This window comes from Misgurnus anguillicaudatus, chromosome 11, assembly GCF_027580225.2.
Source record: "Misgurnus anguillicaudatus chromosome 11, ASM2758022v2, whole genome shotgun sequence".
NCBI classification, from domain to species: Eukaryota; Metazoa; Chordata; class Actinopteri; order Cypriniformes; family Cobitidae; genus Misgurnus; species Misgurnus anguillicaudatus.
In genome coordinates, this window is record NC_073347.2 from 36,704,039 (window position 1) to 36,730,020 (window position 25,982).

Sequence of the window (25,982 nt, forward strand, 5' to 3'; positions counted from 1 at the left end):
TCACACGAGCACATGGGGTACAAATGAAGAACGCTGGGTGAAGAAGCTCCCATATAAAATCAACATGAGATCACTGCTCTTAACCTCAATACAGGCTTCTCTATTCATACAAGCTTCAATTACCTGCTTCTTGTTAATATTTTTATTTTATTATTTATTTAGGTTTATTACTATTGTTTTTTATTTCATTATTTTCTCTGTACAGCACAGTGGTTGTGTTTTTTTGTGCTTTATATAAATAATTGAAATAAATGACATACACATTTGTATGCATGCTACTCTGATTAGTCTAATGCATCCGTATGTGGTTCTAGTATGTTTTATCATGCAAGTAGCACTATTTCAGCAGTATGTGTCCATCGGCACGTGATGGATTTTTTGTGAATACCTGGATGTTACGCAGCATATAACAGAGCATGCTATGTTGAATATTGTATCCCACAGTGAAAAGCTCTCAATTTGACCTTCTAATCCCAGTGAGATGAATGAATCTGAAGTAGTGTCATTGTTTTTATATCTCCCTCTTCACCCATTATTTGATCAAACTGCTAGGACTTAAGACATTTTTAAACGAAAATGGATTAAAGGTCACCCGTGTCATTTATTCTTTATTAAAAAAAAAATCTCCGGTCCCAGCATAATATGCATAGACGTTAGGAGGCTAGAAATATACCACTGCTACATTGATGTTTTTCCAAGAAAGTGTAAACAATGTGGCACTGTCTGACTATAGCGGACATTGACTGCAGTCAAGAGGAGTATCATATCAGAAAAACATGCATGTGTGTGATTACTCCAAAAAGAAATGCCAGATAATAAGCAAACGTAATGCACAGATTCCTGAAAATCACTGGCAGTGTGAATAAACCAAAATCAAACGATCCAAGGACAAATTATTTGCATATTTATTCATAACCTATGTGTGACTATAAAGATTGAATGGCTTTAATTATCTCCTGCCATGCATGCTCATTAATTCAACCCATCTTCATCTTTGTGTGAGGTCCATTGGTTTAGATGTTTCCAAAAGCTGTTTGCCTTCTCATGACTGTGGTGTGATGTCTCTGTGTGTAATGGTCCTTAGGGAACCCAGCCAGAAGACACATCGCCACCTGCACCCACCTGTAACTAATGCCCCTAATAACTGAATCCGACAAACAACAGGACAAAAACGGCAAGAACTGGGCGTTCTGCTACATCAAAACTTTTGGTGCAATCTCGGCTAAACGCTGAAATGCGAAGGTCAGACTACTTATTGGAGTAGATGACAGGGTCACTCAACTCATCTAAGCAATCAATGTGCACCAATCGATGTCCATTAAACACATTTAAAAATCAAATTTCAGCTTTAAAGACTTGCAACTAAGACCAAATCTTTGTTTTCTTCTTACGGGGAGTCTGCAATCAAGGTTATTTGTCTAAAGGAGTGTGCGGTGTTGACAGAAGGTATTTATTGCCGTGTCAGGAGCCCCATAAATTTGGCTAGAAATGATGCTGCAATATCTTACTATGACAGATGATTTCACTTGGCTAGTACAGGCAGAACTGTTTTGTTTTTTTAATCAATACGAGCAGACTCGAAGACGTTGTTAAATTTTTTACTGAATTGGATAAGGAAATCGACATAGCTGATGCCAATAGACAAACAAAGATTTTCTTTACTGCGTAAAAAATACTTTTGTATTTTTGCTGTTTGCTTTAAAAAAAAAAAAAACGAATTAAAAATTAAATAAATTTATTGCTAACACGTTACGATTCCTATATATACCTATAAAACTATTAGTAAATGCATTCGCATTTATTAATCCTGGTTAATGCCTTTACAACTGTTTACTGTATGTTAGTTCATTGTGTATTAACTAATGTTACCATTTTAAATGTAAATGCTGAAATTGACATAAATTAAGATGAATAAATGCTGTAGAAGTGTTGTTCATTGTTAGTTCATGCGTGTTGAGGAATGCATTAAAGGTGCAGTGTGTAATTATTAGAAGGATCTTTTGACAGAAATGCAAAATAATATACAAAGCTATATTATCAGGGGTGTATAAAGACCTTTCATAATTAACCGTTATGTGTTTTTTTTTTACCTTAGAATGAGATGTTTTTATCTACATACACCGAGGGTCCCCTTACGTGGAAGCTGCCACTTTGTGCTACCATGTTTCTACAGAAGCTCTTAACAGACAAACTTTTTTACTAAGTTGTCTCCGACAATTACATGTTTGTCCGGTGGTGGCTACAGTAGCTTCTCTATTTGTTTCAAAGCGAGGGGTGAGCATTGGACTGAGCAATTGGTTGCACTTTACAACCCCACCACTAGATGCCGCTAAAATTTACACACTGCACCTTTAACTAATGTTAACAAATACAACCTTATTGTAAAGTGTTACCAAAATATTTTGTCATTGTTATTTACTATTTTATTTAAACATGAATGCCACAAAGCACAGTGCGTTTCTCTCTGTTTCTCTGAAAGCCAATAGTAAAAATGAATCATTGCTTAAATAAAACATTACAGTGTGACAAAGCTCCATTTCTTTGCCAATTTGCACACCGGGAGAAGAAATGTGTTTCATGTTTAACTTTCATATATTCTTGATTCCCAAATGGATTGTGAAACCATCCCTGCGTTCTGCAGAAGCCTGTTAGCAGCTTTTAACAAGTTTTCCCCATCTCAATATCACCCTGTGACACTTTAACTAATGGAGCCATCATTAGGCTAATACATCACTTTGTGTTTGAAGGACTGAAGGCACCTTTTCATAAAATCACTGATATTGGAGATGTCAAATATTGAGTATAATGAAATGACTGGGTCACGGGATCACGGATGGAGTCTCAGTGGAAATCTAAATGCTGATTCACTTTCAAACCAAACCTGAGGCTTCTCATTAGTGATTTTAAAGTGCTCTTACTATCCTCTTAATATAGATGACTGGTTGAGATGAAAAGCCTTTATTGTCATGGCATCAGAATTAGAAGAGAGCTAAAAGGTGCTGCGTTTGTGTACGACGCCATCTTAAAATAATGTGTGACAGCACAACAACAGAGGGATATTTTGATGATTAGTTTCATCAAATATGAATACGGATATGACCCATGGATTCAGACCTCATTCATATGTGAAAGTAAATCAGATATAAATCGGATCTGTGCATTTGCATCTTAATGTAAGCAGGCACATTCAATATTCCCGTGTTAAGATGCGTCACACATCACAGCAACATTGGAAAATGGCATCAACTCAGGTATATATAGTTGCCAACTTTGCCACTCTGAAATATGTGACAAAAGGTGGCCTGCCGGGTATGGTTTTGTTTGAATATACAGTCTATTGTTTTAAGCCATTTGTTTAAACGATAGCTAATCCTAATCTAATATTAATTTATTACTTTTATGGTTTGGCAACATACGTTAGGTTTCTTAATATATATATATATATATTTTTTTTTTCATTTACAGCAGATACTTTTAACACTGTGCTTCTCTGAAATCCTTTCATTTGATTCAACTGAACCGTTACTGTACCTTTAGCCTATCACTGTCACGGTTAATCCGTGTCATGTCTTGTCTCTGTTCCGATTGTTATCACCTGGACATTCATTGATTAATTACCTGCCTCATCACACCTGTTTGTCATTTAGTCTGTGTATATATACCTCTGTCTTTTGTTTGCTCACTGCTGGATCATTGTCTTCGATACCCTGTCTGTTTCCTGTGTTCATGTTCCTGAGTTTCTGTATTCACCTTGTCAGCCCTCGTGTTTTTATTATTAAATGTTATTTATTTGGAACCTTGCGTTTGCGTCCTGTCTCTCCTACCCTGTCGTGACAGAATGATCCAGCCAAAACTGGACGCAGCAGGTTCACGGAGGGCGGCTACCCCAGGAGTTTCGTCGAGGGGGAGTAGTGACATCGGGGTTCATTCCCCATCAGCCCCAATGTCTCTTGGGGACCACCGTGAGCGATCGCTCGCTCCTGCGGGAGGAGGATCGGCCCAGGCGGTCCCCCAACGGTTGAGTCGTCGTCGACGGTCCCTCGGAGGACCACCATCCTGCTCGCAGGGGGATCCGGAACGAACCACGCCAGATCATTTCCCCGGGGTGTCTACCGAGGGTCTCCGTTTCCACGAGGGGATGGGAGATGATTTCCGGGGGCATCTGATCGTCGACGATTCCCAGGAGGGGGGTAATTCGTCTGCCTCGGTTCTCGGAGCGATCGCTCCGGTTCTCCTGGCGCAGTCCGGCCAACCGTCCTGTTGGTCTCATCCCGCGGCTGCCGGCTTCGCCAGGGTCCCCAAGCCCTCCACCCCTCCCTTGGACTCTCGCTACCAGACTTTGTTTTTGTTTTGTGTTTATGTGAGTGTCTGGTAGCCACTCGTAGAGGGGAGGGTAATGTCACGGTTAATCCGTGTCATGTCTTGTCTCTGTTCCGATTGTTATCACCTGGACATTCATTGATTAGTTACCTGCCTCATTACACCTGTTTGTCATTTAGTCTGTGTATATATACCTCTGTCTTCTGTTTGCTCACTGCTGGATCATTGTCTTCGATACCCTGTCTGTTTCCTGTGTTCATGTTCCTGAGTTTCTGTATTCACCTTGTCAGCCCTCGTGTTTTTATTATTAAATGTTATTTATTTGGAACCTTGCATTTGCGTCCTGTCTCTCCTACCCTGTCGTGACAATCACCTAAAACACTTTGTGGCTCCTGCACTAAGGGTTAAAAATGAAAGTGTTGCAGCTGGTTGCCGGTAACTTACTGTAGATTTAAATTTATGTTATTTACTGACAACAGATTGTTCAAAGTTAAATACATGTTAAATATTAACAAGGCCTTGTCTTAACTGAATAAAACTAAAATAACAGCCTCATGCAAAGCATTGTGGGAACCATAAATCATCATCAACTTTTTTCTGTTTTTTGCTTCAGATTTTATTTCCCAGAATGCTTTGTCTTTACAGAGTAAAACTAAAAAAACAGCCTCATGCAAAGACTTGTAAATGTTTAATGTTTATTTATCTTTGAACAAAATGTTGCCTGTAAATAACATAAATTTAAATCTACGGTAAGTTACCGGCAACCAGCTGCAACACTTTAATTTCTACATAATTTTTTTACATTGTACATGCAACAAACTAAAACTAGCATAGATCCTGTAAGCCATCATTAAATAATTTAACAAATAATTGAAATACACAGGCTGTGAATCAGAAGTGATAGGATGTCCTAACAAAGTTGAAAATGCATTGGGGCATTTTAGATTGAGGCCTACATGCACACAGACCTACATTACCCATTATATATTAAAAAAAAAACATGTAAATCGTATTATATGTACATGTATAATTATATACGTATACTGATTGTGCTTGTGTGGGTCTGTGATTGAATGACAAATGTTGTGATCAGTACTGCTGCTGCTGTTGCTGCTTGTTCGACTTTAAGAAACCACACGCAGAAGACATCAAAGTACCTCAAAAGCATATGTATGATTTTCAAATTGCTCTTGCGGGATTTTGATGTTATTTGCCTCTCGGTTCTTGTGGCACCACATAAAGTTGAACAAGTCACTGGTTTGATCAACATAGCAGTCAAAATACAGGATATGGGAGGTCCCGTTCGGCAGTGGTTTTCAAACTGGGGGCCGCGAGGTGGTGCCAGGGGGGCCCCAGTTTTATGACATTTAATGAAATACATTTATTTATCATGAATTCTGTGTAAATAAACCTACAAAAATAAGGCTTCTAACCAAAAGCTCTACTTTTTTGTATAATTTAATGGTTTTTTATTAAAATGTTGAGTTTTAGAACAGTTTTTTGTCACAAATTGTTTTTGGGGGGCCGCGAAGGAATGCACCGTACACAAGGGGGGGCACATGCTGAAAAAGTTTGGGAACCACTACCATACGGGACAAATAAATTAAGCAACAAAAATGGGACATCCTGGCTAATATAGGACAGTTGGCGACCCTAGGTGGATACCACCCGCGATCACATGAATCTTATTAGCAGCGCACTGGAGGACGACGGCTCCATTTAGTGGAGTTATGCTGACGCTTTATATGTCTTGTTACAGAAATAAAACTATATCATCTTGTAACCTTGAATAATCATTTTATATGCATCCAAAGCATGTCGCACCATTATACTTCCTCTGCAGCTCAAGCCGTTCTGGGTCAGCATGTCTACCTTGAATTGTTTCTTCAAGTGTTTAGTGTAAATGCAGAAGTCACTTTTTAAAGATGTAAGCAGGTCAGGTATCAGGTGTAGTCAACAAATGCAGCCATGATGTTTAAAGGAATGCAAATGCTTTAAAAATATTTTTGGTTTCTCAATTAAATTGCTAGAGTCCTTGTCACTGACTGACATTAAGATTTTTTCTTGCATCAGTGTGATGTCTGCATCCAATACCACAGTGTACTGGTCAGGAATATCTTAACTAGTTTGGTTAAGAGTGATTCAATTATAGAAAACATAGGTTTGACACACATAAAAAGTGTGACAACTATCTTCTTCTGTCTTAACAAGTAAAGCATTGCATTATTAATGCCAAGGTAGGTGTTTAATTACCAAAATGTGTCAAAACATGTAGCATCTATTAAAAGTTAAGCTTTTATTTCTAATGAGCAAAATATACAAAAATGAGCGTCCTTTGTCTATATATTGTACTTTCAAACCATCAAACTACACTTATAATATATATCAAGTAGGGCTGCATAACGATTAATCGCGACTAATCGTTTGGAGAAAAAAAGAAAAAAATATATATATATATATATATATTTTTTAAGAAATATTTACATGTGTATACACATTATAATATAAATATAAATACATTACATATAAATATATATTTTTCTTAAAGTTAAACATAAATGTGTGTGTGTGTGTATTTATATATACATAATTATTATACACAGTACACACAGTTATATAATGTAAACAAAAACTTTTATTCTGCAAACGATTAGTCGCGATTAATCGTTATGCAGCCCAAATATCAAGTATAACTTCATGACACTTTGAGACAATCCTGTTGCTGTTTTATGGCAAGTTACATGAAACAAGTTAACATTATAAAAGATATCAACGGTGCCCTTGAATAAAATTGCCTTTTTAAAGACAGTTGGCTTTAAGTAGCATTCAGAACACAATACAGACCCAACTATGTGTCTGCTGACTGAGAGCAAGGTCATCCTTATCTATTCATTTCATATTTGTCCATTGAGATTGCAATTTTGTGGGTCAATGTTCTGTTTGAATAAAGAGAACCGAGCGACTGTGCTTCACCACCGGAAGCAAAGCATATTTTTCCATTTAAACTTCATTTCGTTCAAATGAGCGGAAGGGAAAGTGCCGTTCGCGTGCAAAGTTCTGACTCATGAGGGATAATTTTGTGAGTCATGCAACAGAAAACCTTATCGTACAAATTGGATTGCTAATATGTAACACCAGGTGCATCGAAGCTGCACTGCAGATCTTCAACATATGCAGGAGGATGGATGAGAAATGATTTTGTTTCCCAAAACACGACCTTCCTCTTTTCCAAGCTGATATGATGAGGCTGTTTGCATGAGAATTTACCACATTAAGTGGAAAGGGCTTGATTTTAATTAACATTATCGACTAGATGGGTTTGCCCCCCCCCCCCCCCTCTCTCTCTATGCCCCATTTATCCTCAATTACTGACGACACACTGCATCGACAGGCTGAGTCTGTGGGTTGGGAGGTCGGTCTACCACGACCGTCTGGAGGTCTTACCCAAGTTTCCGGTCATCAGGTAGGCGTTGTGAAAGTCCTTCATTCCCAGCCCGACAATGTGGATGAACTCCTCAATGACCTGCATTAACTCGACTGATCCTGGATAAATCTGTGAGGGGAGAATGATGGGAAATCGTGTGAATAATCATAACAGATACATGAAATCTCACCGGATGCACTTCTCATTATTTATATTTACATGCATTCGCAAAAAAAAGTAACTATTTAGCGCAATTGTGTTTTTGTTAAGGATTTTTCATCTGCGTAAACTCTTGAGCTTCTGCAAAACCACACTGATCTTTCATATATTTTTATATGTAAAGTGTGATTTACAAGTTTAACAGAATAACAATTTTTCATCTTTAAAGGCACACAAATTGTTTGCAAAGTCTAAAAGATCACATTATGCTGAATAGTCCAAATATATTGATTGCTATTTTTTTATATTATTATATTTACATTTATGCATTTGGCAGACACTTTTATTCCATTCAACCTACAGTGCATTCAAGCTACATATTATCATCATGTGTGTTTCTTAAAAATCAAACCTCTGACTCTCAGGATTATTAGGGCGGGGCTTGAATGGTGGCTCGATGATGCAGTGGAGCCACTGAGCATGGCCCCGCCCCTAAAACAATTGTGAGCATCCATTCAGGTTGCAGCGTTATTGGACAGTTGAAATAGATGGCAGCTTTCCCACGAGTCGGTGTTGTTTCAGCGTTGACAGCCGACACACCCCCAGCGTTTGAGATCAGACAATCCTTTTCTTTCGATAACTTACTTTATTTAGCTTTTTAAGCATTCAAATTTGGCTGGGTGATTAAGACCAATTTTGAAGTTGGCTTGTGATGTTAAGATATTACAAATTGAAGGTTATACAGAGTTTATTTTCCAACTCTTTACATTATAAACAATCTATTCAAAGACAGACCGAAATATAGACAGAGAGAAATCTGATTTAAAAAACATAGTTTAAGCTACAACAGTAAGTCAGAAAAAACTTAAATGAAAGCTCTTGAAAGCTCTACAATATGTGTAGTAACATGTAGAAATGCTAATTAGTCATGGTTTAGGAATTTTAAAAGAACCCTTTAGTAGTTTAAGAGTTTGTATAATAAAAGCAAGTTGCTTTTGCCCAACCAACACACTTTAATTAAACTGGATATAAAATTCATATAACAAGGCAGATAAAAACAAGATACGAGAAAAACAAAAATTGTGAGCATCCTGTTAAGAACACACAGACACTTCTGGACAAACGCTCCTAACACTTTTGAGAAGAGACTATAAAGTCTTTGTAAAGGACACTTTCTCTGGATCTCATCCTTCAGTGCTGTACTTGCTGTCTGTTTAGTCCTTCACAAAGACAAACTCGTGCTGCTGAACCATGATGTGAATCTCTAGAGGAGGAGCCATCAGTGTCAGAGCAAACGTAGAGGAGGAATATACTAGAGGAGGAATATACAGTAGGCCTATGGGGTCACCCCCCCCCCCCCACCGGAACCGTCTCAACCTGTCGATGAAACCGCTCTCTCTTTAATCAATAACATTATGGCCTGCTGATCCAACGCTTAACCTTCATGTGCCTGAACTCAGCTATTTACATCTGCCATCACAGATCTTTAGCAGATACAAAAAGGCTTGAACAAAGCATTTTTTTAAACTTAATTCTTAACTTTAATCTCTTCGGTTTTTACCCTCCTTTTGAAAAAGAAATAAATATATACAGATCATGCCCAAACTAAAACAGGACCATGAAACCTAAAGTTTGTTCTCATTTTAACTCTTTTGCCGCCATTGACGAGATAACTCGTCAACTAAGGGAAAACGCTTCCCTGCCAATGGCGAGAATTTCCGGCTTTCCGCAACTTATACAACCCGGAAGTAGCACCTCACGTGAAAGAGAAAGAACTCTGTGTATGTTTTAAAGATCGCTCTGCATCTGATCTCTATCAAAAGTTCTTCACAAATATTTAATGATCTCAGCTTTTTGCTCAAAATTGGGTGTTTTTGAAGAAACCTACTCATATTTGAGAGGTAATAAAAAGAGAAGTAATGAAGGTAGGATGAAATTGTTTTTTGTTTGAAAGCACAGGGTCTGTTCTTTTTTTGATATATTGTTAAAATATTTAAAGAAGAACATGAAAAATGCTGGGCGGCAACTTTTTAAAAAAAACGCTGGCAGGGAAAGAGTTAAAAGCATACACTTGGAAGTATATTGGAAAGATAGAATTATTGTTTTGCATTACTTAAATAAATAGTTATGAAGGGCTTAAAAATACATATTTAAAATCTTAAATATGTTATTAAAATCTTTAATACCAAAATCTTTATTATGAATTTTAATAATTTGTTAACAATATAAAAAACGTATACAAGCATAAAAAAGACACAACTCAAGCTCACTGAAGACAAACAGTCACTAGTTGCATTCCCGTTACCCTTTAAATTGTGCAAAGTGACATTACGAATTAAAAATGGCTGATGGAAAAACGTCAAATTAGCCAAAACTCCCATATATCTCAAAACTGTTTTTACGCTGGCATGAGGTGGTTTTTCAGGCAATTCTAAAAAGGTGTATTTAGCAAAACTGCATGAACATTTCAGGTCACATGATGTAAGTCAGTGACATCATTATTATTTGAAGATGACGTGGTATGAACCAAAACCTCCCAGAAACATCTAAATACATGTCTGCTCTCGCATACAAGAGGCTTTCCTTGACAATAATGTTTGTATAAGACTCCTACATCTCTTTTGATTTAAAATAATCTAATATTACCTCAAAGAAAGATGTATGTTGCTGCTCGTAAGTATAAGGGGCTTTCCTTGGCATTTATGTTAGGATAATACTCTTACTTCTCCTATGGTTTAAGAGAATGTCTAGTGCTGTGGATGTGATATTTAGTAAACCTACCAACATCAGTCGACGTGATGTTTGAAATGACTTATTGCAAAAAGAAAAACTATGTTTCAGTTGCATATCATTGATTCATGGAAACGCCGTCATTTTGCAATAGTCTTTGTCGACATTTAAAAAAATAACACAAGTTTTGTGCAAATCTGTAATGAAAACACAGCTAGTGTTTCCAATTTACTGTTACACGTGCATTTTCTCTTTCAGCTGTTTACTTTCTGTTAACGTGACATGGGCGTGTAACCTTAATAAAGACGATAGTCTAAAATCTTTACCCATTGACAGATTTCTACTGGTTTATCATCCACTGCTAAGGAGAACATTGTTACATTTTGGTTAAAGATTGAGAAGACAAACCACAAATTTGTCTGTGAAGTAATCAAATGCTGTAAAGAGTCCTAACCCTTTAACCCGGCAGATTTCTGTCATCTCATTAACATCATCTGAACCCATCATCTCCTCGTGAAAACAAACACGGTGCAAAAACACATTGCAGTTACTGTGCAAAAGACAAAAAAGCAGGTGCCGAAAAATAGCACTGAGTGACATTTCTTAATTAGCACCCTTAGTGAGGTGCAGAAACAGGGCGATGGAGTCACATATCTAATAATCCCCCTGGCAGGAGTCGAGCTCTGCATTCGCACGGGGGGCCGATCTCGGGCCAAGCCAATCAGACGGGCTGTAGACGGAGGGAGAGATGCTAAGAGAGTGCAGGCAGATCAGACAGGAGGGGGACAGCAGAGAGCATCCCTCGCCATGGCAACAGCGCTGGGCTGCTAAAAGTGTGGAGGAAGACAGCAGTGCGGGAAATGGCCGAGGCAGACGGCCATTAGATGAACGTGCACTGTTCTGGCAAATTATGTAAACTATGGTCATGGATACAACACATATCATAGTAGTTTTCAGTAATTAAACTAAAGAAATATAAAACAAAATCTACACACCTACATACAGCATATAATGTTTTTGCTTACTTTTATTCTTTTGCTATACTCACTATGTACATATATATTTATAAAACAGTCCTTGATTCTTTATAGCTGTATTTAATTTACGTTAAACAACAGCCATGCACCCAACGATTCTGTGTAACAGTTAGGTTTGCAAAATTCTGGGATTTTTTTTTAAGGCTGGAAACTTTTTAATGGGAATTAATGGGAATAAACTAGGGAAACAGTAAACTTTAAATTTAGTTAAAAAATCTTGCAGCATAATTTTGTTTAAAACAACAAAACCTAATTCAATTTCAGTTGATTTTCTACCCTGCACATTTATCAGTCACATTTGCATTCTTCCATAACATGAACAGATACTTTCTTAAATAAAAATAATGTCAAAATGCATTTTTGCATGTATTCACGTAAATATAAATTTGTTTAAAACTTCCTTAAGTAGTTTAAGATCAAATAAACCTAGGCTTGATTAGCATAAGTATCATGATTCTTCAAAATTTGCATTACATTGGATGCATGTCTGCTTAGGACCAAACAAAATGCTTATTTATGTTTGAATATGATATCGTTTATATAAATTTATCTAAATTTCCAAAAACATGTGTAATACTTTCAAAAATTTCCCAGACAAAGTTCTCATGAAAATTTACAGGAAACTTTTCGCCCCTTTGCAAGCATCACCCGCAATGTAAACAAATGTGAAACACTTGCTCTCTAAAGTTTGTCAGGGACTATTTTTTTCTGACGGAAGGAAGGCTTATAATGATTTTACTTTATGAAAGTTGCACTGATAAATATTTTTGAATTGTATGGTAACTGTTTTATAAAAGCAGAAACATACTCAAGACTAGTTCTGTAACATGAATAAGTCGACTGAATGGGTTGCAGGTACCCTAATTTACATCATGCCTAATAACGTGTCCTCAGCCGTGACTTATTCGCAGCACGACTTTATAAAAGCAATATCACATTACACTAAATGTGAGCATGAACTAAATGTTATATTGCTTACATATATGCTAGTGTAAGGCAGACTTGTTGCATTGCTGACTTCGGCGGCACAAAGGCAGCTCTGGGAAACGCATTCGGACAGCCGTAATGAATTCTGTTTGAAATATAAAGAGCGCATTTGTGAAAGCTATTTCCATATCTGAAAACTACAATACTAATTTCTCCCTGATGCAATCAAAAGGTGTAAAACGTGAAAATATAACTTTATTCACATTAAATTTGTGATCCAGCCACTTTTCTTGGTTGACCAGGCTCGACCAATCACATTGTGGAAATTGTGGGAGAAGACGATAAAGGTATCTCAGGAATCAAAAAATAAATCAGACATTGAATTCGGATGTGCCTTGATGCCTTCCTGCCTAATGCTGCCACCGAAAGAAACATTTTAGAGATTTCAGGATGAAGCCTCAAAATACAGACAATTACAAATTGGACAGCGCACTATAATAAAACAGTTTCAGATGCTTGAAAGATTGAGCAGTGCTAGCAACACAAGGGTCACGGGTTTGATTCCCAGGAATGCACACATGCATAAGTGTAAATGGAGCAGAAAGCAAATACTGAATTAGTAAAGCACTGCATTAGCAGTGTAAAAGGTCATCCCAACACATACTGATAAAAATGTATACCTTAAAAATGCACTGTAAGTTGCTTTGGATAAAATCATCTGTCAAATGCATAAATGTAAAATGCAATACCCGATATAACTGTGTCTAAGGTTATCACTAAAAAGGCAGGCAGGGTAAAGAAAGCTGTTCTGTCTCTCGCTCACTGAAGAACAGGAGACACCGTGAGTCTGAGGTGTGAACTCCAAACAGGCAATCAAAGCTCAAGGCAAGATGACTTTGAAGAAGATGACAAGACAGGCAGACGAGATAAAATCCTGGGTGATCTTTAAATGTCTGCTCTTTTTGAGGTCAATCATTTAGCAGCAGGGCCGGTGACAACCACCTTAGATGTCCTTTAATGATCCGAGGAGCCCAAAGATTTTATCTGCGACAAAGCCCAGAGAATGCAAAAGCCCTCACGTCTGAGCACGCAAAACAAGCGCTCCGCTACGTGACCTGATCGTCAAACGCACAGACTGAAAAACATTACTTTGCTACAAAGCACCTGTGACACTTTCCTACTGTAAACTCTATTAGAGGCTAATTCAGTTGACACGCGGGCAACACGTGTTTCAGAGCACAGCCGAAAACATTACAGCTCCAAAGCAGCTTACGTTTGACATTACCACTGTCTGCTTTAAAGGCATTACAACTTTAAGCTGACAGGAATAAAAGGCACTCAATTCAGCCCAAAGTCACAATAAAGCAGATTTGTTTAAGTTTCTGAAGAATCCATGAAGCTCCTTTACGCTGTCTCATGTGAGAAAGACAATGCGTCATCGCTTACAGATCAGCACAAGGGCTGGGTGTTTGTTGCTGCCATCAGGTGGTTGCAGCTGGTACTGCACATGCCCTTTCACTATAATCCACAGCAGGGAGGTCTGTATTTGGCAGAGAGAGCTCGAATTTGACGCAGCCCTGCCTGCGGAGACAGCAAACCCTTTGACCTAACCATTACCTAAAGCATCTGCACGGATGATAGCGACTGATTCGCCGGGTGCTCATCACACGATATTTAGCCGCAGAGCCGCACAACACATCTCAACCTGCAAGCTTTGTTTACAGTACTGGATGTTCACACCCACCTGTTGTGCATCTTCCCATTTCTCCCTGTTCTCCTCCTCCAGAAGATTACTGATGATCTGAAAAAAATTCTGTGTGAAGAGAAAAAAAAAACATAATTGTTAGTGAAAAACGAATGTGACCCTGTCTGTGAGATCCAGGTTAAAGTCTTATAGAATACAAGTCCATCCACACATGCAAATGTTTTAATTAATGGCACTTTAATTTAAACTAAAAATGCACTTGAGTTGTCCTTGCTTTTTTGTGTAGTTTTGTGATTGTGTGATTTAATTTGCTCTGCTGTTTTGACCAGGTCTCTCTTGAAAAAGAGATTCTATATCTCAATGAGACTAACCTGGTTAAATAAAAAAATATAATAATGAGGTGAGGAGCATCACAGTTGGATTACACATTGATTTCAATCTTTATCATGACTTTACTCAATCAAAATTATATTTTTGCACAATGTTTTTTTAAATTATGTAGGATGATTTTACAAAACAGTAAATCACACAAAAAAAGCTTAAGATGGTTTTTCACCAACAGGGTCACAAATGCTAAAGGTAGCTCATGAAGGTCACCTGGTTTGAAAATATATAATTGTAAACGGTTACAAAAAGCAGGGGCCATCTTATACTTTCATAAAGAATAAAAAAATGTCCTTAAGATAATATTTTTCCAAAATGCATTAAATTAAATGAAAATGTATCTGAAAACAAGGAAAAAATTACATGAAGTGAAGTATAAATGAGGAAAACTATTTGCCAGTGGCGTATGAAGTAAAAACGTTCAATGAACATCAATAGAAATACTTAAATTAAAATTATATATTATACAATTTAGGTTTAAGTAAATGCTTTATTTTTTCCATCTTAAAACACAATACTAAATGTTAGATTTTTCCGCAGTGTAAGAAACTGGTAACACTTTACAATATGGTTGTATTTGTTAACAATTAGTTATTGCATTATCTAACAATGAACATCACTTCGGTAACACTTTATTTTACGGTGTCTTTGTTACACATGCTACATGTAATTATTATTGTAATAACAGTTAATTATGCATTATTACATGCAACTAACCCTAAACCAAACCCTAATCCTAACCCCAACCCTATAGTAAGTACATGTTGTTAATGATTATTACATGGTACTTAAAGGGATAGTTCGGCCAAAAACGATATTAAACCCATGATTTACTCACCCCCAAGCTGTCCGAGTTGCATATGTCCATCGTTTTTGAGACAAACACATTTTCGGATATTTTAGAAAATATTTTAGATCTTTCTGTTCATTAAATGTAATGTTACGGGGTCCAGCAATTGTCCACGACCTTCAAGTCCAAAAAAGTGCGTCCATCCTTCACAAATTAAATCCAAACGGCTCCAGGATGATAAACAAAGGTCTTCTGTGGGTAATCCGTGCGGTGTTGTTGTAGAAATATCCATATTTAAAATGTTATTAACGTTATAAACTACCTTCCGGTAGCGCCGCCATCTTAGACTCAGGAGAGAGTATTAGCGTAGTGTACGCACTTTTCTTAGTGACGTATGACAAATTCGGAGGGCGGGGGCACAGAGCAGCAGCAGAGAAACTCTGTACGCTGCGTAAGCTCTCATCCTGCGCATCACTCCAAAATGGCGGCGCTACCGGAAGGTGGTTTATAGTGTTGATGGCATTTTGGATATGGATATTTCTACAGCAACGCCGCGCGGATTACCCACAGAAGACCTTTGTTTATCCTCCTGGAGCCGTTTGGATTTAATTTGTGAAGGATGGACGCACTTTTTTGGACTTAAAGGTCGTGGACTGTTGCTGGACCCCGTAACATTACATTTAATGAACAGAAAGATCTAAAATATTTTCTAAAATATCCGAAAATGTGTTTGTCTGGGGAGCGATGGACGTGTGCAGCTCGGACGGCTTGGGGGTGAGTGAATCATGGGTTTGGTATCGTTTTTGGCCGAACTATCCCTTTAAATGTGTAATTACACTATTACAGTGATACCGTAAAATAAAGTGTGACCGTCACTTCTACAGCATTTATTAATCTTAGTTCTTGTTTATTTCAGTCTTTACTGATATTTTTATAAAATCAAGTATTGTAACTGTTAACAAAAATTAATACATGCTGAAAACCTATATTGTTCATTGTGTGTTTGTTAGTTAATGCATTTACTAAAGTTCACTAATACAACCTTATTTTTATAAAGTGTTACCAAGAAACTCAAACCATAGCTCAAGCCTACGAGTCTATAATGTATCATGCAAGTATATATATGGCACTTTTTTATTGCATAGACCTCACAGGTCAGGTCGGGTCAGCTCACTTTACTTTGGCTCGGTTAGTTTCTCCATTGAGTTTAGTAGCACTTCAGAGTGGGAGGGATTATAGACGGTTTCATCGGGCGCTCGAACTTTACTTCCGGTTTCAGTTTGTTTAATGGTCTGACTAGTTGCTGAAACTGAACTCTTGAACAAATCCATCTTTGAAAATAACAAATGTTTTGGGTTCCTATGTACTCTACATGTTGTTTATTTTGCTTGTTATATAAATAAACTACTTTAAAAGGACTTTGTTGTTATTTATTCTTCGCAGAGTTTACCGGAAGTTACTTGATGAGCACGAAAGCCACTTGTTTATGTTTTTACTGCTGAAACCATCTATAGGCGTGTCGTTATATTTGCGATGCCTACTGCTTTGACATCATACAAAAAGTGGGAGCGAGTGCACTGTTTTACATACATTAATGTATTTTTCACTCCCCCAAAATCAAAATTTACCATCACAAATAGATGTTTGCACATCGGGTTCATCATTACCACTTTCTTACTTGACAGTTTCTGTACAAACCCCCTTGTCGCTGATGTGCCGCCACAGACTGCAAGCCTGAAAAACACTGGTATGGTATTCCTGATTTTTAACCTGTGGATGTTTTCACCGCTAAACGGGAGTTTGGGAACTTACGACGAAGCACAGATGACAACAGGTTTGCTCGAGACAATGCAAGCACAAAGGTAAATCTAATCTTGCATTTAGCGATGACCCTGTGAGTGAAGATTCTCTCTGACCAATTAGTGATCTTCAGTGTTTTCACCTCACGTTTTAGTGTCAGCTCAGCTCGCTTGGAACCTCAACCGAGGTGGAACTAAAAAAAATGTATTGGGTACTACGCACTGTACCCAGTGGAAAACCCCCAACAGTAAGCTGACCTGACCCAAACCGCGGGGTACTATGCAATGGAAAAGCACCATAGTTAATACAGTATTAGTCACAAGAGCTAGTTTTGTGTAACTGATGTTACAAAGTTAGCCATCATACGATTATTTTGTCTGAGATTGGGAGATTTTCAGAGAAATAGTGAGTATTCAGCCGGTCATGCGGTCTAAAAATGGCCTATGAGGTGGTGCTTCATTGAAAATACAATAGCGCAGTGGTTCTCAAACTATTTCGGCGTGTGCCCCCCCTTGTGTACGGTGCATCCCTTCATGGCCCCCCAAAGAAAATGTGTGACATACAATATTTCAAAACTTACAATTTAAAATTAAATTATACAATGTAGTGCTGTTGGTTAGAAGCCTTATTTTTATGAGGATTAACTCATTCACCACCAGCCTTTTTTTTTGAAAAGTTGACCTCAAGCATTTTTTTTGTGATTTTCACAAAATGCCTTCCAGGAAAATTTTCTTCTAAAAGTATATAAACATACAAATATGTCAAATGAAAGAATAGACCCTCTGCTTTTAAACAAACAATAAACAAACAAACCAAACCGGGAAACGTTTCATTATATTTTTTCTATGCTTATAAACTCTTTTTTTTCTTTAAAAAAAAGTTTCGCAAAAAGCTGAAATAATTGCATTTTTGTAAAGGAATTCTGTTGGAGATCAGATTCAGAACAATTATCAAAACATACTCAAAGTTTAAAATTAGTAAATAACTTTTTTGCTTACGTTTTTTCTTACAAATTGTGTAAGGGTAAGCCATCTGGTGGATAATCGCGGTATTACAGATTAACCCAAAACCTCATCAGGAACACGTTTTTTATGCAAATGTTTTCTCTTAATTGACGAGATAACTCATCAATGGCAGGGAAATAGTTAATTACACAGAATGTATGATAAATTAATGTTTTTTTTTAAAATGTCAAACTGAGAACCACTGCAATAGCGTTCATTATGCCACTCATATAACTGAACTATAAACCTTGTAATGCAATCACTTGCGATAACAGCGTCTGTCAAATGCGTAATGCAAATAAATAAAATAAAATAAAAAAACTCTCAGATTATCTTGGAAGCTATTTTAGTGATGATAAATAGTGTTTATGTTTAGATAATGTCATTTATAATGCTTCAACCCAATGTCTGAAACTACACATCTGTTGAGAGTACACAGCAAAACATCTGCGAGCATATTACAAATATGACATGTTATAATATATTTTTGAGGATAAACAAGCTGTAGACTCGCACAGTATAATATCATCTTGAGGAATTACACCGACCACCACAGCCATGATTTACTGGCAGATGATGGGAAACGTCCGGTGGCTACGGCTCTAAAACACACCTGGGATTTTCCAGCGCTCTCTTTTGAAGGATTGGTTGATCTTCTCCAAGTACTCAAATGTGCGCATAATTGAGAGGAATGAGGGGTTTGAAGGCGCTCAGGAGAGCAGCGTATACTCTAAGACCGGATAGAGACCTGAGCTGAATGAGATACCCTGCTGGATGTCTGCCTGTCTTTTCTGTTTGCCGTTCAGTCTCCATGCCACAAAAGAACGGAGAGAGGAAACGTCTTGGCTCTGACATGCTTGTTTTTCCACTTGAATGCTTATGCTCCCTCTGGTGGCAATGCGTCCGCTCAAACAAGGCATTAATACGTTCCAAAACACACCAGTAACCTCGGCACACACGTGCGGGGAGGAGGGGCCGCTCCGGATAAAAACACCCACATAGCAATCTAGCACGCAAACGTGCACGCTGTGCATTACGTAAAAATGCTCACGTCTCGCATGCGGTTTATGTGCAATCAGTTTATTGTGCCATTGAAAGGTTATGACAATGCTTTGAGATGGAACGAGAGAGACTCAGCGACAATCTCTTATCAGCAGCTGGCGCACGGTGTTAAAATCCTATAAGCTCTCCAAGTGTGGAGATGTTTATCAGTCATGGGCCAAGAAGTTGCACTACTACTTTCAAGGCACTGGAAGTGATTTCTGTCAACTTCTACCGTTATGCTAACTTTAAGCACACATCCTTGTCAACAAACTCACAATCAACTTTTAACCAGTATTACCGCCATGTCATAGCAGACAAGTGCATTACAACAATTGAACTAAAAATAGTTGGGTTTCTATCAGCCTGATTTTATGCGCATTTTGAAGTATCGAATAAGAAACTAATGATGGAAATGCCAAATTTGGCAAAAAAATCCCTTAATTTGCAAAAAAAAAAACATTTTTACGCTTGCTTGCTTGAGGTAGTTTTTGACTTATGTGATAAAGGGTTAATGCAATTAAAAGGAGATGGAAACGCATTTGTCGAATATATTCTGACGTAGCAAACATTAAACCCACGGGACTGATCGTCTAGCTGTTTCCGCTGACATTGTCTTTACCATTGTCTTTATATTTATATACAGATTCATGTTTGAATGGAAATCCAGCTAATGAGTTTTTTAGCATTGTTATTTTACGTTAATGTCATATCGAATTGTTTATGTTGCATTAACTATGTTAAAATTTACAGCTTTTGATTTGATAAATGCATTTGTAAATGTTAAAATTAACATGAACTAAGATAAATAAATGTTGTAGAAGTATTGTTCATTGTTAGTTCATGTTAGCTAATGCATTAACAAATACAACTTTATTAAGTGTTATGTGCCAGTGCTTCCCAATCCTGTTCCTCGTGGCCCCCTCCCATCTAAAACTTTCTGGGAGGGGGGCCTCGAGGACCAGGATTGGGAAGCACTGTTATATGCAATTACAAGGTGGACTGAAAAGCAAAATGTCAGATTTTACCTGAACATCATCCGAAGAGGGTTCATAACTGGCCCGTTTATAGGTGTCAGTAACGTTTCGGAGAATCTCCACAGAGGAGAGAAGGTCACCGGCATAGAAATTACGTCTCTGGGTGAGATCCAGAAGGACCTTTGTAACTTGGGACATGCCATCCCCTGCCAGATTCCTCTGACCTTTAGCAAGGTGCCCCTGGACCTGGAGACAGATAAAGAGAGAAAGACTGGGATCTGTGCGTCCTTTAAAATCTCAACACAGCTTACTCATGTCAGGAACATAATTGCAGTTGTTCTTAATTAAATAAAATGATATAGATTATAATAATCAAGAGGTTATTTGTCCATGGCATATAAGAGGTTTATTGACAACTCTTACCACATGGGATGTAATATCCTGTGTAAATTCAATTAATGTCTACTTTTGTAATGTGTTGGCACATTACAAAAGTAATGTAATTACAGTAATACATTCGTTTTAACTGTAACGCAGTAATATAACACATTATCTATAAAAATTGTGGTATATTATACCAGTTACAATCTTCAATAACGCACGTTACAACAACACATTTTAAAATTAGGTGTTTTTTTATTAGTAGAAAATCTATGTAAACTGTATATTAAGTTAGGAATAATTGACGACGGGCCATTGAATTATAAGAAAATAATGCACACCCAAGGTGGTTATGCGGCATGATGTGAAGTGGAGTTACACCGTGGGTGTGCATTATGTAAGAAATAATTGACGACAGGCCGTTGAATATAGGAAAATAATGCACACCCAAGGTGTAACATTGCAATGGACTGTTGTCAATTATTCCACTTATACCACGGTTACCAAAAACATTTCTCTGGTGCATATTTTAAAGACATTTTAAAGGTTAGGTGTGCGGTTATTGAAAAATAATCAACACCCATGGGACATTTCTAAACCAATCAGAATAAAGCATTCAACAGCCCCGTGGTATAATCAATATTATCAATTTATTCGTATACATTTAATTTCTACATGTGTTCCAGAGAAAGAAAAAAACTCACTAAATTTGGAAACACAACACATCTTTTGATAACCAATGAATTATTTCTTTAACCTTGGAGAACACATGGGGTCAAATGTGGCCGCTGTTAATTGCTGCTACCGAACACCTTCTTGGCTTCAGGGTTTAAGCTAAAGTGCATTTTTCCACGCTACTATAAGCACTACATAATTGTTTCTCAAACGCTTCCTTTTCTGCCATTTCCACCCTAAATGTATGCTTTTGGGTGAGCCTGAAGTTGACATGCAAGACGGTTCAATCAAACAGAGCGATGCTTTCAATGTGCCGCAGAGACACTGTGTTTACACTCTTCAGGGAACGAAAGCAAACGGCTTACTTATAAATATCTGTGCATGTTACTGTTAAAACAATTGAATAATAATTAACAAAACATGCACTTCACCCTTAAGCCATACAGCGTGAAACAATCCACAAGCATACGTAAATTCATGCTCAAATACAAGACAAAGAGACGCGTGTACTCTATGTGTGAATCAGGTTATGCTTTCATTGTGGGAAGCAAATGTCCCCACAAGGATAGTAAAACCTGAAACCAGAGAGTGTCTAAAAGCCTTACATAGCCGTAACGCAACCTGGCATGCAGCAAGACTCAAATAATACAGGAAGGTAAAACAAGACTTGCATTTGTGCCAAAAAAACTGGATTGTCACAGTGTGTTAGACCCCTCCATTATTGAGGAAAACTGCAAAACGAGCAGTTTCATTTGCCTTTTGGATGATAGCAGTTAATCTTGCAGACCTGTGCGGTGGTCTGCACAGGGAGGGTGTTGTTGGAAATAGTTTGGGTGATGTTGACGACTGCAGGGGTAATTTATGGCACGTCACAAAAAGACACGGAGCGAGGCAAGCTGACTCTGCACCTACTGATTGTTGCAGGTATCTGTATTCATTTGCGATGCATCGAGCATAGCTGGGTTGCTCCCAAAAGGCCACCCCGCGGTGATCCAGCGAGCAGCGTCGACTAGTGGTGCCTGCAAAGAAAGAGGAAGGAAAAGAGAAATTCTGAGGTTTTATACTTGTATCAGTTCACCGCTGCCAGCCCCCACACATCTTACATCAGGAGAAACGCAAAGATAAAAAACAGCCTCCATCATCTACACGCTGCAAGCACATGCGCCGCACATGTGCCACTGCAGTAAGCCAAACATCACAGATATTTTCTTTAAAGGACTGGACATACAGTAATTGCGCCTCGGAGATTGTGATGTTAACCAACAATTGCTGTCACACAGCGGATAGGATTTTTGGTTTTCGGTGACTGCCAACGAAACCCTGCAACCTGAGATATCAACAAGACGTCGCCCACACTTGCAAGGCGCAGTCAACAAACGCAAGCAGCCTCGCACAAACACATTCCTCGCCTCCAACCCGGCAGAGCGCATCCTACGTGTATCGATTTGCATTATAAACACCTCTTGACTGTGGAACAACCTCACCACACCCACATGCAAGCATTCGCCGCATGCACTCTGTTATCAGCTCTCATTCCAACACATTTCCACCTCATGTTACTCAGCCAACCTGAAACGCAGCTGCCTGCCCCCAAGCTGAGACATCCGTGTCGGATGCCCCCGAGCCGAAGCATCCAGCGGATCACCGAAAACCTCCCGGAGCGCTGGATCAAAGGCCTCCTATTCAGATCTCACCATTAAACCCACATGGCACACGCAGAAGGGGCCTAAGTAGATTTAATCTCACACGATAATCACACAAACCTCATCCAATCACACACGCACGCAAAAAATGGGGCAAAGCGTGAAGTTTTCATTCTAGGCTGGAAAATTTGAATGATTTGTCGCCGATCAATCCTTTCTTTACCAATTAATCAATCCTCAGGGGCTTAAATCAGTTCCAACCGTTTGCTTTTGTTGCTCTCGTTCGTGTTAGCATTCTAGTCTCTAGCGGGAACAGACCGAGTTTAATTTAATTCAAACCCTGATAATGAATGAAGATTTCCAAGCCTTCTTGGGGTCCCGCTTCAATGCTCTTGCAAAATTTCAATGTGGGTTATGCAGAAAACAGACAACGCACATCTTACCAGTTCCACCTACGCACTACACACGGTTTCTTTCATGTATAAATGATATAATTCTGTATACAAAAGTATACACTGGCCTATGGCACACGTCCTCCCACATATTGAAAGATATTCATAATATGGTTTTGAATCCATGTAAACACACACACGCACATGCACTTGCACACACGCACACACGCGCACACACACGCGCATGCACACACACACACACGCACACACATGCATGCACGCACGCACGCACACACACACACACGCACGCACGCACGCACGCACGCACGCACGCACGCACACACGCACGCACACACACACACACACGCACACATGTTCTAACACACTTGTGATAAGTTTCTCTTAGTTCCATCTCTTCTGGTCTACTTGCTGTTATCTCTGGAGTCTGTGGCACTTCTGTCCACATGTTTTATTCTCTCTCCAGCAGCTCCTCTTTCATGAACACTACAGAAGTCCTCACAACAGGAGAATCCTGCTGCAGACCTGAGAACAATACAGCACCTACTGCCAGTTTCACACAATCAATAGGTGAAACATCTCAGACCAGCTATCTCAGATAAACCAATATGCCAAAGAGAGAAAGAGAGAGAATATGAGACAGAGAGAGAGAGAGAGAGAGAGAGAGAGAGAGAGAGAGAGATTTGTTGAATTTGTATAAATATTTTTGTGATCAACTATTCCTTTAATTTGTCTTGGGCTGTACTCTAATGGGCGTGTACCAAGGCATTTACGCCGACAGCCTGCTGAGCGCCCAGAGTTGAACAAATGTCTACTTTAGGTGAAACGCTCAGCTCGTCAGTGTCACTTCTCACTCAGCCATCCAATCACAGTGGAGGAGGGGCGGGACAAATATTACAACAGCCAACCGGTAAAAAGAAGTATCATAGCAACAAAACAACAGTCAGCGTCCACCTAGCATTTTCAGCTGCGTTTAAACACTTTGGTGTACACGCCCCCTAAAAGAATAATCAAACTGGTGTGAACTGTGTTGGCAGATTTCCTCTACGCACCTGCCTGACTTAAAGGGCACCTATTATGCAAAATCCACTTTCACAAGGTGTTTGGACATTATGTGTGTCGGCAGTGTGTGAACACAACCACCCTATGATGAAAAATATCCACCAGCTCCTTGTTTTTTAATCCCTATTAAACCAAAGCAGTGTCATTAGACATGCCGTTTTGATTTTCTTATCAATGTGAGGTCATATTGATAAAGCCCCGCCCACTTACAGTCCTACATTATCATAGTTTCCACCTTCAGCGAGTTATACTATGTCCACTTGATCCTATTGTCTCAGACTGTATTAATCAGATCTATTTTAACTTAAAGTGCTCACTTTTTTGTAAGGGAGTGAGGAGCTGTAGCTCATTTGCATTTAAAGGTGCAGACATTAAAACAGCGCTTTTTTGCTCCCACCCAAATAGGGTCATTTTGGACATGATATTATAAATGATCTGTGGGGTATTTTGAGCTGAAACTTTACAGACACATTCGGGGCACACCTGAGACTTATATTACATCTTTATAAAAATGGCCATAATAGGTGCCCTTTAAGTTACACCCGGCGTGTCTGCAGACATCGTACATCCGAACACCTGCTCACATTTATTACATATTTTATATTAGCATGGCTTCTTTTCTGTATGTTAACATTTTAAACAATGATAAAACATCGACAAGTGAAACAAAAGTGTTTTCAGTAGACTATATAAAAAAGTAGCCCTCCAGATTGTTTGATCCATTGTGGTTGCCCTTGTTTACAAAAAGGTCAAGACAAATGCTTTGTAAATGCTTCAATTACGGCCGAAAAGACCTCAGACCAATCAAAGAGAATCTGCCAATATCAAAATAATACAACTTTATATAATATAGATATATGCATAAACATGACAAGACATCATCAGCTTGATTCATTGATTGGTATTATGTGTAACACAACTATTTACTATTTATATTATACATACTATTTACTGTTCCTGTTGGCAAATTTTACTTTTTGATGAGCACAGCTTAAGTTATGGGAGTAGATTTAGTTATTTGTATGCATTATTTATCATGCTCTAAAGCAGTGGTTCTCAAACCTTTTCAGCGTGCGGCCTCTTGTGTACGGTGCATTCCTTCACGCTCCCCCCAAAGAAAATTTATGACAAAAAAACTGTTCTAAAACTTAAACAAAACATTAAATAATACAAAGTAGTGCTGTTGGTAAGAAGACTTGTTTTCTTTTAGGTTTACTTACACAGAATTCATTATAAAATAAAGTATTTTATAAAATGTCCTAAAACTGCCCCCCCCCCCCCCGGCACCATCTCGCGGTGCATTGCATAAGTTTTATTCGGAAAGTAATGTAGTTATGAAAATATAAAAAATAGTTATAATAAATGAAAAATATGAAAATTGATTTTGATTAATTGAAATTCCCTCTTCTTCACATGACAGAACTAAACTGAGTCCTCATATTAAGCATGGCATCTTGCTGGAAAAGATACAGATTTTTACATTTTTCTCTTTCATAAATAAGAGAAGCAGCCT

The 25,982-nt window shown here is 38.2% G+C and overlaps 1 protein-coding gene across 4 annotated transcripts in view; it reads right to left on the bottom strand.

Annotated features, from left to right (window-relative positions):
• The window catches only part of adgrb3 (adhesion G protein-coupled receptor B3), a 200,083-nt gene that overhangs the window by 64,077 nt on the left and 110,024 nt on the right, over window positions 1-25,982 (bottom strand). For all 4 annotated transcript variants that reach the window (XM_055169584.2, XM_055169583.2, XM_055169582.2 and 1 more), the window contains 4 exons: window positions 22,267-22,373; window positions 20,350-20,544; window positions 14,342-14,410; window positions 7,765-7,873 (listed from right to left, as the gene is read on the bottom strand). In XM_055169584.2, coding sequence (XP_055025559.2) covers window positions 7,765-7,873; window positions 14,342-14,410; window positions 20,350-20,544; window positions 22,267-22,373 — 480 coding nt within the window. The remainder of the gene's footprint in view (window positions 1-7,764; window positions 7,874-14,341; window positions 14,411-20,349; window positions 20,545-22,266; window positions 22,374-25,982) is intronic.